Below are 17,405 nucleotides of genomic sequence, written 5' to 3' on the forward strand. Positions count from 1 at the left end.
GCTTTATGATCTGGACCATTTTCTACAGTACTGCTTAGCCAGTTATTCCACATTTTGTTTTTGTACTTCTGTCACTTAATTTTATTGAATTTCATCTTAATTTCAGATAATTTATCCAATCTATCAAAATAATTTTGAATTCCATTTCTGTTCTGCAAGGTATCTGCATCCTTTCAAATATGATTTCATATACTGACTTTTTACATCAGTCCATTTTGCCTTCCAAGTCATTAAGCAAAAATAAAATAATTTGGAGAAAATGCCATAGTCTCAGTTGGCCTCATATTCCAGTTGCAAGATTTATCACAGGCAAGTGGAGAAGCCTCATTTAGCTTGCAGACTCTTAAACATGTAAGTGTGTAAGGTGTAAAGAAGAACCCAGCTTGTGAACTCATACAGTGAACATAGAGGACTTTTAGATGGAGGGGAAAAAAGAAGATCATTGCACTTAAAATCTGATCACCTATGCCAAAGAAATCAGTCAGGAAAAAATACTGAAATGGTACTATTCCATTTACTTGGAGACCCTATTCAGAGCTGAGCCATGCTTCAGATTACAAATAATACCAGGGTGGAGGGGATCAGAGGGAACAGTGACAGTTATGGAAGAAGTCATTTTGCAGTGTGGGTACCTGGCCACAGCAGCACAGGTCTTCACTTCTGACCCAACTTGCTGGCTGTCTCTGCCCTCTTCTCTCCTGTGACCTATTCCTTAAGTTTATTTTAATACAAAGTATTTTTAGAGAATTAATTTTTTTTTGTTATGTTTAGGCCATTATTTCAATGTTTGAGCATGTGAGTGCACTACGTGAAAGGGAGGTTGCCATGGTAATTTCTCATTATTGTTGAATAGAAAAATAATTACTCTGGCAAAATCCCCCATAACCTGTCAAAGCACAAGTTAAAGATGCCGGAGGGCAGCCTTGCCTTCACCATCCCCTTTTTGGAAAAAAAAAATAAAATAAAAAAAAATTAATAACTGGATCCTATTTTGGTTTGGCTGGGGATACCTCATTTGGTTTTGTTCACATTTGGCTTTGAGATATGGGCCCACCTGTGACAAGGGTGGGTCAGAAAATTAATCAGCAGAGCATTTCCAATGTTGACAGGAGTTATATACTCTTTTTTAAGTTTGGGTTTTCTTTCTGGGAGTAGGGTGTTGCATTTTATATTTTTCCTTCTTCCTCACGTAAAATATGCAAAAGCTTAAGATAAAGACCTTGAACTGTATTCAAACTGTGAGAGAGTCTGGATATTTCATCTAACTGGGGAGGCAATCCACTGTAATTTCATTTCCACATTTTCCTTGCTTTCAAGACTTCTTGGGAGCCAGTGTGAGTGCAGGTATGTGTGGTTTTGAGGTGAGGCTCTGCACTTTCTCTGCTCTTCTCTATCTTTCCCATGTGCAGCTACATCCTGGCTATGCAGTGCTCTCCTTTTTGTTCCCATGCATTGGGTGCTGCATGAGTAACTCCAGTGACACTCAACTACTGGATTAATGAGAGCTGCAAATGTGCCATGTAGCATTGCTAAAATTCTTCCCTTCACTCTTCCTTCCCTATGACAAGTATGGCCAAAAGGTTAAATGGTGCTGCAGCCTCTCTTTAGTCAAATGGCAGAGAGTGGGAGCTCATAGCTACTTGTTGGACAATACACTCTTGTATGGGCTTGTAATGCAACCCCCCAGGCTGTGCTGAGTGCAGGCCCTGTGCAGAGGTGTGTCGGGCACCTGTATATATGTTTCATGTGTACCACTGTGTATTTCATGCTTACTGTTGTGGCTGCTTGGCTACTCAACGTAGCAGTGTTTGTACATGGGAACACCCATCGAGCTTGCACCAGGAAAAAACAACAACTCTCTGTGACAGCAGATTTCTGAGATGTGGGGACAGCTTTGATACCTCTTTGTGTGACTGAAAGGCAGGGCTGTATGGTCCTGTCACTGCCAGGTGGGATGAGGCTTGGCAGGGAAAGTGTATTACAGGCTCTGACTCAGACAAGAAGTCTCTCTAGGGTCTCTGGTACGAACCAGATTGTTAAAACCTGTCCTTACCATTTCTCTATTGGATGCTTGACAAAAAAATCAAAGTGAAATTGAGAGGCAGGAAGTATACCTTGCTTAACATTTTGGAGTGAAATCCAAAAGTAACATCATCAGGAAATACAGCAGCAGAACTAAAATCCCCAGATTGCTCTACATGTGTACATAATGAATATGATAGATGCATATATTCTTTTAAATTGGAATTTTATCTCAGGATTTTTTTCCTGTGAAACAGACAAATGTTTTCTGGCTTAGATTTATATTGCTCAGGCTTTAAGAGCTTAGGACTCACTGTGCTGAATGAACCTGGCCTTGCAGGAAGGTGTGTGAGTGGGATAGAGTGGCTCTGAGGGGTGCAGCCAGGGCATCTTTGGAAGTGTATTTCCAGCTTTGTTACGGACCTTGTGTGCTACAAGTGATTTAAGTCTTTGGGCTTCAAAGGAGCAGAAGAGACTGAACCAAAAATTTCTAATACAGCTATTAAATATATCCATAGCTTTTGGATGAAACCTTTGGTGGGATTTGTGTTGCCCAACTTCTATTAAAACCCCTCAAGCTGGACCACTTGCTCAGGCGCTAGACATTGAGGTTTGGGTGCCAGCTGTTGATCATCCAGGTCAATGCCTGGTTCAATTTTTAAAGTCAAGAAACTACCAGTAGTGCTGTGTTGTTTTACATAGTTTACTATTTTAATAATTGCTGTTTCCAGTTATGTGTATTACTGTAAGCCTAAGTATGCACAAGTCATCTTAACATATTTTTTTCACTTCTTGTATCACACTTAAAAGTAAAGATTTCTCACAACAATTGCATTTAAGTAACTAGCTGGCATTTAATCAACCTGAAGTAGGATTGTATTTATATTAAATGCATTGGAGTAGAATGGCCATTATATTTAGTTTTTAAATAACTTTCTTGTCATCTTGTGCTGATGATGAGGTTATGTATCATTATAGAATTAAGTATTGAAGGATTTTTGATTTCTAGGACCAAGCATTTGAGATGCACAGCTCAGAAAAGGAGGGAAAGCTCATAATTGCTTTATTTACAACTGATTTATAAAACTATATCTAACATTTGGAAAAAAAAGTTATGGAAAAGAAAGTTTTTACATATTTAGTATGTTGAATAAAATAAAAGTTTCTTATACAGCAAATTAAACACTTCAGATGTTTTCCTAAATTAGAACTAGACTTTATCTAGGAAAATTATTTTGAAATATCATATAGACATCTGCACCCTAAAACCACAGGTGAAGAAGCCAGACTAGGTGTGATCCTGTTGAATTTCTTTTACAACAGATGAGCATATTTTCATTTTGCCTCCTGTTAAGTGAATGATCTGTTGCTTCCTAGGATAGTGACAACCTCTGGTGGGATGCCTTTGCAACTGAATTTTTTGAAGATGATGCAACCTTAACACTTTCATTTTGTTTGGAAGATGGACCAAAGCGATACAGTAAGAAATGTATATTTTTTGTTCTAATGTTAAGTATGAATTTCTAAAAACAGTTTATCTGTACAAGACAGATGCAGCCCTGGCAACGACAAAGTCACTTGTGTATATTCAGTGACTATTAAGTTACATTAAAGAATTCCATGAATTTGGAATCCATTTTTTATGGAATTCCTCTGAGTTTTATTACATGAAAATAAATTATTTCCTAGTGGATGGAATGAAGCAAATAATAAAATATAATCTTTGGAATTTTTTTTTAAATTAATGTGCTTTGTGACTGTGCTTGCATTCTTTGGTTATTTGTCTTCTGCAAAAATTCAAGTGTTGAGTCTTGTGGGCAAAATTGTTCACAGGCAGGGAACTTTGTAGCAAATGTCAGTATTTTTGCTGAAAGGGCTTCCAAAATAAAAGAGGGATCAAAAAAAAACCCCAAACTAAAATCTATGTCCTTGGTGATGTAGATAATTATTATTCCATCAACTTCGTGGATCTATGCTGCTTGCACACATTAAGGACCAGCCTTGGATGCTGTCTGAGCAGCAGTGGAAGTCTAGAATACTCTCAATCAAGCACTAAATGAAAGCTTGAATATAAGTGAAGCAGTGAATAAATCTGATGGCATTGGAATCCATTGCCTGCATACGCTGAGAAGCAAAAAGGGATAAAATTCATCAAACAAATTGTTTGAAGTGAATAATTCACTCAGCTTTAGCACCGAGCAATAGAGAGAGAAGTAAACATTGAAAAACTGCATTGCCAATTGTTTGACTCCATTCAGAGTGACCCCTGCTTCATGGTGACAGATTGTGCTCTCTATTTAATGTTCTGAATCTTGCAAGGTTCTTCTTTTTCATGAGAGTGACTGATTGTCACCATATCACTCACATACTTCTAATTCCTATTATCAGTTATCTCAGGTATTTATTTGACAAGTGTTACCTTCTTCTGGAGAAAAAATAACAACCACTTTGAATGCACGTTTCTGGGATTAGTGTTGACAGAATTACAGTTTCTTGCCTTTCAAAGCAAGTGATAACTCTCTAAAGGTCCTCAAATTACAGCCTATAGCAACGTTGGTAACAGCTGATCTGTCCTGATTAGGTTGAGTCAACTTGTCAGATATCAGATTTGCTAGTTGTGTTATCAGTCCAGAAGGCACAGATACATCAGCAAAAAAGCAATTAATGTCCAGTTAGATCAGAGGGAGTTGTGATTCAGGAAAACAGTGCTGCATATGAAAGGATTTGTCAATGTGTAAAATACTGTTGTTGTCACAAATGCTTGATAATGGTTGTATTGTCTGTAACTGGGGTAATACTGTGATTCTTAGCACCATTGCTGGAAAGAATGATTGAAAGATCAAGTTACTGTAGTCATGCTTTTTAAAGTGACTAGTACCCAGAATTTTTCCTCTGGTTTTAATTTCTGACCTCTGCGCCAACTGTTGTTGCTTTTGGTTTATTCTCAGCATCTGGAACTGAAACTCCACCTTTAAGGCTCTTTGCTGTTAATCCATATGTCTTTTCCTTTGTTATTTAATATTTATGTAATACTGAACTGCAGCATTAATGATGCTTTTTGACATAAGCAGTATTCAAACTCAGTGAAACTCTGAAAAGCGTGATTGTGGCTGTTCCAGTTTGAGACTTCCACTGCTCTCTGAGAAGTCTTTGAGAGCATTCTTTAGGCCTTTGTGCTGTCCAAGTCCCTGCTTGGGGACAACTTTGACATTGCTTGTGGTGGCTGCAGAGTGGAGGTTGCATATTAAGAGTAGCTCTCTCTTCCTAGCTGGGAACTTTGTGTCCAAAACCATGTCCAGGAGCTCAGAACAGAGAAGTTTGCTCCTCTTACAGCTCTCTGTTTTGTTTGCCCAAGCCATGCTGTGCTATTCTCTTATGGATGCTCTTGGCATCTCCCAAAAACCATAACAACACCCAGTACCTCTATTCCAAGCTGCTGAAATTGCTGACCAGTGGTTGTGGCTCCTGTTAGGTGAGTATGAGGTTGCAGCACCAAACATAGTTTTGAAAGGGGGGAAACAAAAGTGTCCTTTTTTCATCTGTGTTGTCTCCAGCAAGACACCTGCCTCCTTGCCTAGTGTGTATGCTCTTTAGGATGGAGAGGGCATTAAACACATTGGAACTGGCAGAGAGGAAAGAGAAAAGACAAATTGTTTGTTCTTACTCTTGCAGACACAGACAGTAATGGAGGGAACCAAGATAAGGCCCAGAAAAAGAGAAAAAGGCATCCTTTGAGAAGTTGTTTATAAAGTTGAAAGTGATGAAAGATGCCGACCTCTTGCCTTTGCTCTAGGATTCAGGTCAAAATTGCCTGCCTTTGACTTGCTTCAGCCTGTGAGAGCTTTGCTTACATCTCTGACATTGGTTGTGGCCACCACTTTTTTTTTTTTTTTTTTTTTCCTTTGGGCAATGTTTTCCCTCTTCTGAGAACTAAAATATTCTCTTTTGGAGCAAACAAATTCTAAAAATCCTTTGTGTGTGTGTGTAAAGGACAAAAACTTTTTTGCTGTCCATGACCCCATTTTTCTCTAGGTTATGGCAATTCCCAGTCCATTTCCCTCCTTCTCAGGGGCTATCCAGAACTTGCATTAAGCCATCAGAGACATGAAGAAGCATGCTGTTTTGCCCCAGGTTTCTTCTTCAAAGCCCCTCGAGAATGTTGTGGGAGGCTGCTGAGAACTAATCTTGAGTGCAGTTCCCAAATTCCTTTGGGGGCTTTTTTCCTGTGACTGCTTTAAACTTTTCCTTTCTGTGAGTTTCATATAATAGCTGGTTTCCCAGCTGGCTCTCTCTGTCCTCTGCTCCTACCTGAACAGTCCAACTCCACAGCCAATGCAAATAATCAGAGCAGGCCTGTAAATCAGTGTTGGTGTAAGTGGTAGAAGATTTTTGTTTTAAAATTACTTTTGTTTGCCTCCCCTTTTAACTTTTAATACACAGTTTTGTCCAATGGATTGTAAGGCTTGTGAACTCACCTTTATTTTTGTCCCAGGAAACAAAGTTGCTTATTTACTTTCATGCCCCAAACCTGAATCCTAATGAAGAGCACAAAATATATTTACGTCTTTCATTCATATTACCATGTTTTACAGCACTCCTCTCTATACTGAGAAAAGCAGTTCTCTTCCCTTTGCTATTCTCAATGTTTCTCCTCAACTGTCAGCTCTGAGTTTCTTTCATTTGTAGGGAAAAATAGATATGGTTCAAAATGGGGATTTTAAGTCACTGGGTTATGTTTACTTTGCTTCACGTCAGGCAACACTATGTACTGATACTCGAGCTAGCTTTAAATGTCCCTATATCTGCACGGCACAGCATGTAAAGATACTTATTTGTGCCCTGGGAAGAGCACAGGTTTGTTAGTTCAGTGATCCACCAGTGTTAATTAATTTGATTGCTGGGTTTGTTAGACCTAGATCTAGTTATCTGTGCAGAATGATACTCTGCCTTGGATAGATGTGACTTGAAAGCCTAGCTTAACTTTTTCATGCAGAGATTCTGTGTCAGACCAGAAATAGCTGCTGTGCTCATCTTTGCAGCTCTTTTTTGTCTTTCTTTGGTATTTTATTTCTGTAGATGCAAGAACTTTACCTTCTGCAATCCTTTCTTCCTGGCACAGCATTCCAGAAAGAAGATACTATCTTCTTTCAAACAGCCACTGAAAATATGTTTTTCTCCTACTTGCTTATACCCCTCAGCTACTCTTTTGGTCTATTATCTAGGAACCCTACTCATATTACTGTATTCTATGTTGAAATTTTAATGAAAATGTTGCAGAAAATAATGATATATTTAAAGATAACAAAGGTGTAAATTGTGCATTTCTCTAGTCTGGCTTTTTTGCTACCCTGAGATGGAGAGAAACCTCACACATTCCAATGCTTAAAGACAAGGAAAGATTCCCAAAAACAGAGATGCTACTTGTCTTATGCTGCATTGAATTATAATCAACAGAAACTAAGAAGTAAACACATGAAGTTAATTCTGCAGTGAGAGCAAAAAGAAATTTTCTTTAATATATTATGCCCTGATTTGTTCGTTCAAGAAATAAATAGGACTTAAACAAAATTGAAAAATGAAAATATGCCTAATGGAGCAGAATTTTTGTTTCCTTGTTGTGGATAAAGCATTCATTTCCTGTTAAGAGGCTTCTATCCCCGTAAAAGAGTAAATACTAGACTCTGATCCATTGTTGCCCAGGTTCTTTGTTTCTCAGAGACAAAATATTTCCTGAACAGATAAGAGAAACAAGTTTGATTGACAGCTCTTAGCAGAGTCTCATCAGCTGCTGTGCTGACAGCCTGGTGATGCGCACTGTGCTGATGTGGTAGGGACTGACAGGTGATTGACAGCCCAAGACTGTGGAGACAGGAAAGATGAAGCATGCTCAGTAAGAATAATGTGCAGTGTTTATGCAGCACTGCAGAGAATAGGAGCTAGAAAGTTAACTCTTTCAGGGAAAGTGCTACTTTAATGCATAATGAATGCAGTTGCCACTGTACAGAAAATTAGAGGTTGTCTACATTTCTCTTCTGTTCACTAAAAGATTTCTGTCCATGGAGGAGCTATAATACTGTGAGGAGGCAAAAGCATGAGCTATTACATCTGTAGCTGTAAAAAAATTTCATGTGTGGTAGATATGATGGAGTCCTCAAAATGGATTTATTTAAGCTTATAGATGTAGAATATATTGAGAATTTCAGGCACTTTTTATAGGCTTTCATCACCCAATTTTATATGGCATTGCATAATGTTACACAGTAGAAATTTCAAAAGGAACAATTTGAGCTCTTTGCTCTCCCTATCCCTAGGAAAATATAGTGATTTCAGTTTTATTGTTGCTCTGAATCTGTAGCTGATAATTGAATATGTATTTTCTGTTATAATTTCTACTGCAGTTTGTGTTTGGAATATACAAGGTAATGATACCATGCTTTGCATTCTATGCCTTTTTTTTTCATTTTTTCTACTTGGCTCATGAAACCCTGTTTTATTTTTCTTCATTTCTAGATAGATTGATAGACAGAAAGAAATAAGGAAAGAAAGAGAGAAAGAGAGAAAGAAAGAGAGAGACAGAAAGAAAGAGAGAGGGAAGGAAGGAAGGAAGGAAGGAAGGAAGGAAGGAAGGAGGGAAGGAAGGAAGGAAGGTTGGGCAATAGTTTTCAAGTGAAGTTTGGGCCAAGTGACAAAACCATCAACTTTGAAGCACTTATCTAAGTTTTTCTGTGTGCCTTTAGAATATATTTCATAAGTGTATTTTAGATTTTACTACAAATTATTCAATTAATACATAGCAAGGAAGCTGCAGCAGATTAATTGTGAATTTGTCCCTGTTTTTATAATCTGTGCAATGCAGGTAACTTTATAGCTCTTTATTGAAAAACTTTTGCAGGGGTTAATGGTGAGAAGCTACATCTAGTAGGTATTTCTTATAAGCATAGTTTGGGAATAAACAGGGAGGGTTCATCACACATTACTATTTCAAAAAGATGGTTTGAGGGGCCAGCATGCTACATTATCTCCCCAGGTTTCTCTAAAACTGTCATCTAGCTTCTCTCCTATAACTCTTTGAGAGAAAATTAAATTTGCCTAGAGAAACAAATTGTTTTATTTCCAGGAACATCTTTCTTTTTTCCCTTTATTTTTTTCCCCCAGAAATCACAGTCATTAAACATCATTTGAGCAATCAGGTGCAACACAGTAAATTGGCCTAGCTTTGTGAGACAGATTATTCTGTGTGATCCCTGGCATTCGTCTTTATATAGTACTACTCTAGTTTGGGGTTTTTTCAAAGATTCTTGGCAATACTTTAAAATTTAATTTCAGACCATAGGTAAAAATTTCATTAGAATCAGGTGTAAGAGGTCCACAATTGGACCTGGATCAACACTAGCCCCTTCATTCTCCTCCTAATGATTTCTAATTAACAAGTGCTTCCTAAAATTGATGTTTTAAAGAGTTCTCCATAAATTTTACATATGTTCTATGAAAATTATATATTAATAAACTTCAGTAAGGATATCAGTAATGCACTAGTAAGTTGAATCCTTTACAGGTGTCAAAGTGTATCACAGCCATGCACTTATCTTTATCACCCAGACTTTCGTAAACTCATCAAAGAATAAAATGAGATTTGTTTGACAAGAGCTATTTTGCATAAACCCATGTTGACTGGCATTAATTACATCCCTTTCATTTCAATCTTTGTCAGTTAAATCCTGTATAATTTTTTTTTCACTATTTTGTCTGGATTGATATCAAGCAAGTGTATTATGTTATGCTGTTCCCTGACTGCATAGTGTCCCTTAAATATCAGCACAGTAGTAGTGTTTTTTTAAAATTATTTTATTAAATTATTAACACCACATAGAAAAGTGAAAAAAACCCTTAGAACTACTAATTTCATGTGTGGGTATTGCCTGTGTGTACACAACATCAGTTAGGTGGAAAAGTTTATAAGGAAAACTGTTTCATTAGCCTCTTTCTCAACTATCCTGACAAATATTGTAAGATTTCAAATATCTTACAGAGGATCCCAGATCTCTTCTGCTTGTAACTAAGCATGTTGTACAAATGAATATGGGAGACCCTATGTCTGTAAAGTGGTACATGGAAAAGGACTACTACTGTAGTAAGTAATTAGTAAGCTACTAATTCCTAATGTGAATATTGTACAATATGGAGCCTCTAATTGCAATTTCTGAAACCCCAGTCAATCAGATTGTTTCTGCTGCTGTATAAACAAATTAAGTGATAAACCCTCTTTGGGAGAAATCTTAATATCATAGGACATGATACAATAGAGGTGTCTTGGGTCCATTCAGAAAACCCAAAGTATAAAAGCAAAATTAACATGAGAGAATCAGTGATTTATGGGCTTTTCCCCTGCCCAATACAAATAATCCCTTTGTTGTGGTTGGCTTTTGTTCACCCAATTGGTCCAAATTATGTAGCATTCAATTCTTTCTGCGGGAGGTGATGTTAACAAAATGATGGAAACCCATGCATAAAATAGAAATTAATAGCTTTTTCATCAAAGTATTAACCAATTTTTCACTATTTTAAAATTCAGGTTAAATAATTTCTTTATTGTTTTGTGTGCATAGTGTGATGGCAGTTGTGAGGAATTGGTCAGTATTTTTTTGTGTTTTGCTGAATAATTTCGTTTGGCTTCAAATGTTGTCAGTACATTAAAATAATTTTCTTTCATTGAGAAATAAAAGTGTTCCTATACTAGCATCATTTTAAGATTTTCTCCATGAAATTGAAAATATTCAGTGGTTATTGCTTCAACTTTTAATGTTATCAAGTGATTTTTAAGATCAATTAATACATGTTATATTCTTGCAGAAAAGTGTCCTAACATAGTTACAAAGTTCCTGTAAGAAACAAAGTTGGATTGGAATATTCATGTTTCCCTTAGTAGTCAAGAAATTTCTTTTTGCATTTTCCATTTTTTCTTCTTTTATTTTGTTACACTCATTTCTTTTTCAGAAGGGAAACACCTCACTTTAGGAATTACCTAAGCAACACCATAAAAATATGGAAGCGTTGTGGTAGAGGATATTTTCATATTGTTGTCTCGTTTCTAAAACAAAGAGAGGCATTTCATTAATAAGTATAGTAGTTTTATCCACAATTGGTATAAACTATAACACTTCAGAGCACATGGATTGCCTGAAGGTATTAGAAACAGATTTCTTTTTATAGAGCACTGAATAACTAAACTATGGGCCAGATTTTTTTTCTTCTCTTTTTGAATCCTCAAGTATAGGTGATTCAGAACAAAATTCCTAATTGTTCTGGGAAGTTTATGCATATTATGATGACTTTATAATAATGTATAAATTCTGTATTAGGCATTTACTCTTACCAGTGCAGTTAGTGGTATTGCATACTTCATGGCTTTAGCACACTGTCTGGACAAGGCTTGTAGGCAGAGATGATATTTTTTAAGTTCAGATAATAAAAATATTTGCTCCTCTACCCACAAATTTAATCTTGCAAACCTGTATGACACACAAATAGAACACAGTCAAATACACAAACATGCATCCTAATATAGTGTAGGTTCTATTACACAAAATGTGCATGCTTGTGTTTAATGTACAAATAAAACTTTATTAAGAGTTTTACATTGTATTTCTGTGATGCAGTAGAGCTGTTCCACATGATGTACCTTATTTTTAAGCACTAGGTATTTACTGTAGTGCAGTATTTTTAAATGGCTTAGGAGAACACAACATGCAACATCACCAAAAATTATGGAATCTTTATAGAAATACATTTAAACTGGGTCAGCTGCAGCCCCATGATTAGTAGAAATAGACCCAAAAGCTGATTCTGGACACTGAGATACTATTCCCAGTTCCGTATTGAAAGTTTCCTTGAATTAATGCAGTCATGATTTTTTTTTTAAGTCTGCTATGTGTGGGAAGGCTCAGATATTATACAGTGACTATCATTCTTTATCATATTGAATTCTGCACTCCAAATTATATTACCTTTAAAATGTTGCTGACATTTTGCTGTTCCACTATTCTGATCCATATAGGTTTTATTCCGTAATATTTTAGGTTCATTCTGGTGCATATAGCAGTGTAAGCAGTACCTTGCATTTCTTGTTTCTTCTCTCCTTATTTTCACAGAGAAGTGGTCTCTGTGAAGTATTTCCTTAGGATTTTTCAAGAAAAATTAACTCAATACATCGATACTATTAAAAGTTTACGTCAGAGAGAACAGTTTATAGGTATATGTATAGGATTTGAAACAGAATTATTAAGATTTATGATATTCCTTTGTTTTTGTGGAGTTTGAACTACTTTTCTACTGAACTTCTGGGAATATCCTATCCCCTGAAGGATACTGGTGTCCAGCTCTGCCTGTGCAGGAGAAAGTGCTAGTGCAGCTCTGTTGTTCCAGATATGCTCTTCTTTGAAGGATCTTGTGTCAGATCATTAAGAGTGTTAGTATCTTGGTTTTATATTGCATGAGAAAGCCAAGAGAAGGATTGCAGGTAAGCTCTGGGCTGCTGAGGAGATACTGCCACAGCACATGGCATTACGTGCAACCTTGTGGTTATGCTTTGTAGGGCTATTTCCTTGCTGCCACCCAGCCGAGACATATGAATCAACAGTCAGTGGTTAAGATTTTGTTGCTGAAGGGCACTATCACATTCAGAGTCTGGGTGATGACTCTTCCGTAGCTCTGCTCCAGAATAAACTGCCTACATGTAAGTGTTCCTTCAGCCAAAGAGGCTTTGCCTTGACTCCAGGGTCCTGAAAGTGCTATTCCTTCATTATCAGTGTTACCTTTTTCACACCATTCAGCTTCAAACATCCGCTTTTTATCTGTGACTTGAGCTAATCTTAGCTTACCATTTTGCATATGGTGCAGGAATGTGTGCAGAGAAGCACCAGTGTACAGCTGTCTGTCCAGTGGCTGCTTCTGAGTCAACTCCATCCATGCAGTTCACTGGCACTTGAAAGTAGATGTTGACCATTTTGTTTTATCTATTAAAAATCCATTACTCCCAACTCCATTTGGCTATGATAAAGGCTTTTATATACAATTTTATCTAGTCCTGAAATATTAGAACACCATGTAATTCAATTTTATTTTTGTCTTTAATGTCTGAACTTGAATTAATACAGCATTACTTTTCATCCTGATATCAATCTTGTTCCTTTCATTCAGATCCAAATTTCTTTGTAGTACATGATTTAATTCACTAAAATAAGGTAAAATGAAACCCTGGTCCAGAGAACATTAAACTAACATATTTTTCGTGTCACATGTGATAGCAGCAGTCTGCTGTATGATTGTTTGTATTTCCCTCCCCTCTTTTAGTTGCTGGCAGTCTTGAAAACTTTTTCCCCCTCTCACGAATTGATATTACCTCTATGTCCCCCCCTGCCCTACCCCCACCTTTAGCCTTAAGGAAAATCAATTCATCCATTATTAAATTATATTAGAGAGATTAAAAATACACTTTTATAAAATCAAATCCCTGTTTTTCAAGCAATTTTGAACTCAAACTAGTTTGGTATTCTCTAACTGTGGATCTGTGCTCTGTGCTTTCTTTTGTGGCAAATTAGTTTTGATTTGACAGCTATTTTTGTTTCAAGATTGTAGGCACACCAGCTTTACTGAGGCTTGGCTCTTAGGGACAGTTGCACATGCATGGCTGGCTATGCATCAAATTCTGTAATCCAAAGGGATGCTCCAGGTCATGGTCTTAAAAAAAAAAAAGGAGAAAAAGAAAAAAAAAAAAAAAAAAAAAAAAAAAAAAAAAAAAAAAAAAAAAAAAAAAAAAAAACCACAGGAAAAGAGATTTTGAGCCACAACATGGACTTGCACCAAGAAAAGATATATCAAGTTGGAAAACAAAGGACTGTCTTTCCTTTCCAGACTGTTTCTGTTCATTATTCTTCTTTTCTCCATTATACACGTACAACTAATGGAATTAGTTAATAGTTTTAAAATGCAAATGAAACAGAGGGTATCTTTAAGTGAGAGGGGTTAAACTTAGCTTAGTGAAATGTGCACAGCCTGTAGTGTGAATTTATGTACAACTTGGGAGTGGTATTATGGTAGGGAGAAGGTTCACTAAACAGAAAGAAAAAGTCTGCACAATACATTCAAACTACCTTTGGAAAGGTAGAGTGTGTACTCTTAGTACTCTCAGGGCCAGCTTGTTGATTTAATTTATAATCTGTTGTGCTGGTGGCTGGATGCTGCACTGACATCAGCAGGCAGTGCAGTGCAGGAGCAATTGCAGTACTGAGAGCATGACTTCCACATGACTCATGTTTTGAAGAGGTTTATTTCAGACCAGGTCCAGCCCAGTCTAGTGAACTACCTGCCTGTTAATGGCTGGCATGCATTTGAGTGCATTTCTGGAGTCCATTTGACACCTTTCTTACAAAGGGCATAGAGTCTGTGAGCTTGAAGACCTCTCCACATCATGGACCAAAGAGAAGTGATTCAGCCACTGACTTCAGGAAAGTGTTCCTTAACTGAGTTAAAAAGTGAGTGGGAATTTAGGTATGGAGCAGGAATTCCGTTGTGATAGTAACTTCATTAGGCACCCTGCCAGGTGCCATGTGAGCCATTCTGGGATGAAAAGTTCATTTAATTTTACTTTTGATATCATTTATATCACAGACCTTATAACCCTCTGCTCTTCTCCCTTACTTCCATGAAAAGCATCCAAGTCCTGGAGGAGTCTATTCTATGTATTCAGCACCAGTCCTGTTCCTGTGACAATGCTCTTCTCTGGTCTGATGACAATTCCTCTTCCTCAAACACCTGCTTGAATTTTTTTTTGCTCTAGAGCTGTGGAGAAGACAGACTATTCAACACACAGTCTCCCACCATTTTCACTTATTTTATTCCTTGTGAGGTCTGCAGCCTTGCTCTATAGCTGTGTCTCAGCCCCTCCACTGCTGCTGACCTCCCTTGAAGTGAGCCAGTGACCAGGCTTGGCAGTAGTTTGTTTTGTTGCTTGGACCCACTTCCTCTACACTGGGTTGAAGAATCAGCCCCATCTGACAGTCCTGGAGTGCTATGTAGAAAGCATATCCCTCAGGGAATAAGGTCATCATGCATGCTCTTGGCATAATTTGAAAGCCAGTCTTAAATCCCAAAATGCTTTCTTCTGCAGCTTCTTCCCCCTCATCAATTCTCTTTAATAATAACAAAGACAAAAGACCTATTTAGGATCTGATGGTGTGATTCTACAGTAGAGAGCTCAGATATGATAAATATAACTTTGGCTGCTCCTAGCAATAACTTTCAACAGAATGTAACCAATATGTCACTAGATATATTGTGAACTGCATGATTTCAAATAAGTATTAATATACCTTGATATGTCTCTTGATTGTAGGAAGGTACACACATATATCTACATTGTAGTAAATTTGTATACTATCAAATTCATTTGTGCAAATATATAGTGATCATGTAATTACACTCTGTATTATTGCAAATACAGATGCACAGGGAAGCAGGATTAAGATTGTGCTGTCAGCTTCAATTTGAATAACCCCTGGCATCTGAGCACACTGCAATGGAACATTAGCTTTTGGTGTGGCTTTTGCTGCAGCTGCTAGAATTAGGATCAATGCTTGTTTCTCTTTGGCAAGTTACTGCTATCCTGAACACAGGCGTGTGTACCTGGTCATTCTGATCAGTGCACTGGTCATCAGCAGTACACAAAATAATAGAAATGAGGGTAATGTCCATGGGGACCATTAGCTAGGACAGAAATTACAGTGTAGCTTCTCAGCAGAAGCAGTCAGTGAGAGCTGAGCTATGGCACAGTTTACAGAACAGAGCTTTCCGTGCACTGGAAACACACACCACAAGTGTGTCTTGTTACAGGAAGGTAATGAAGTGACCTGCGAGAGAGTTAGCAAGTGAACAAGTGTTCATCGTTACCCAACTTTTATATGTCTTACTAGAAAGGAGAAGAATGCCATTATTTTATTTTTGCTTGTTTGTATAGTGTATTATGAGATAGTCATAACACTTAAACATTCAAACCTGTTTAAGTTGAACGATGGTTTAAAAACATCTCAGTATCTCCTGAAAATGTTAGTTAATAGTAGAGACAGCAAACAAAAGATATTGTTTACAGGGAGCATGTTAAAACCATTTTTAAACAAGGCTTTAATGAGATAATATTGGCATGTGAGAATTTTCTCGTTTGCATGTCTTGCCAATTGAGTATTCCCCTTCTGTCACTTCTGTTTTAAAGTAAGGTTTATTGGACTTGCACAGCATATATATATAATTTGTCTTTATGAAACTGATACATTTACTCACCAGACCATGACACATTTCTCTAGACCTGTTGATAGGATCTAAACTGTACTTCTTCTATGTGCTTTGAATTTGAAAGCAAAAGTCAGCAGGATTGAAAGGGACAACCATGACTCTTTACCATGAAATTGTGAAATAGTTTTAATATGACAGGAAAAGAGCTGGGAGCCTCCATCAGACAGTTGTGTTACAATAGCACAATACAGTGTTTCAAATGCACATTACTATGTGATTTTCATTCTCACTAAAAAAAATTTACTTATATTTTGGAAGCTTTTCAGCTGCTTATGTCTTACTCTTCTCCTTCTTTATACCATCATAGTTATACTATTTTTGTCACTGCTAATATATGAAATTATGTTTGATATGTCTAGTTATTAAGGAAGGAAGCAACAAGAAAATAGCATCGTAATACACTAATTATATTCAAGTCAACATTATCTGGAAAAAAACCCAGGTTTTGATATATACTCTTGTGCCTTATCTACACAATGATGTCAAAAGGACACAGAGCAAAATTTTCAGATGTCACTAATTCTTAGTAATTTTTACAAGTGTTCATGTCAACCTCTCATTAATATATCCATACTTGCCATTATATACAGCCATCTGAGGAACAAAAAAATCATTATTAAAAACATTGGTTTATTTGTTTAGAGTCTCACCATCAGTTATGAAACTTTTACTTATGCTTTTTCATAAAATAATTATTAGTATACCCAGTTTTCTGATGCAACAAACTTGGTAAAATGACATTCATATATAGCCTTTTTATTTTAAAAGTAGTCTAGGAAAGGTAGTAAAGAAAATGGTAGTAAAGACAAAGGTAGTAAAGAAAGGTAGAAAGACAATGTAGCTGAACATATTTTATGCAAAAATATTAAAATGCATGGTCTTCTAAAACAAAGCTAGGCCGAAACATCAGTAATTATAAAAGTCTTTATGCAGCTTCACAGCTATACAACAGTTCTCTTTCATTTGATAATTACCTTGTTAAGCTAGTGTCCAGCTAGCTATGTATATTTTAAAGAAAAATAATCTTCTCTCTAATTCAT

The 17,405-nt window shown here is 36.8% G+C and overlaps 1 protein-coding gene across 9 annotated transcripts in view; it reads left to right on the forward strand.

The window, feature by feature from the left end:
• LDB2 (LIM domain binding 2) overlaps positions 1-17,405 on the forward strand; it is a 210,310-nt gene that overhangs the window by 69,066 nt on the left and 123,839 nt on the right. For all 9 annotated transcript variants that reach the window (XM_066317200.1, XM_066317199.1, XM_066317201.1 and 6 more), the window contains one exon: positions 3,400-3,502. In XM_066317200.1, the coding sequence (XP_066173297.1) occupies positions 3,400-3,502 (103 nt within the window). The remainder of the gene's footprint in view (positions 1-3,399; positions 3,503-17,405) is intronic.

The sequence above is a fragment of the Sylvia atricapilla genome, chromosome 4 (assembly GCF_009819655.1).
Source record: "Sylvia atricapilla isolate bSylAtr1 chromosome 4, bSylAtr1.pri, whole genome shotgun sequence".
Lineage (NCBI taxonomy): Eukaryota > Metazoa > Chordata > Aves > Passeriformes > Sylviidae > Sylvia > Sylvia atricapilla.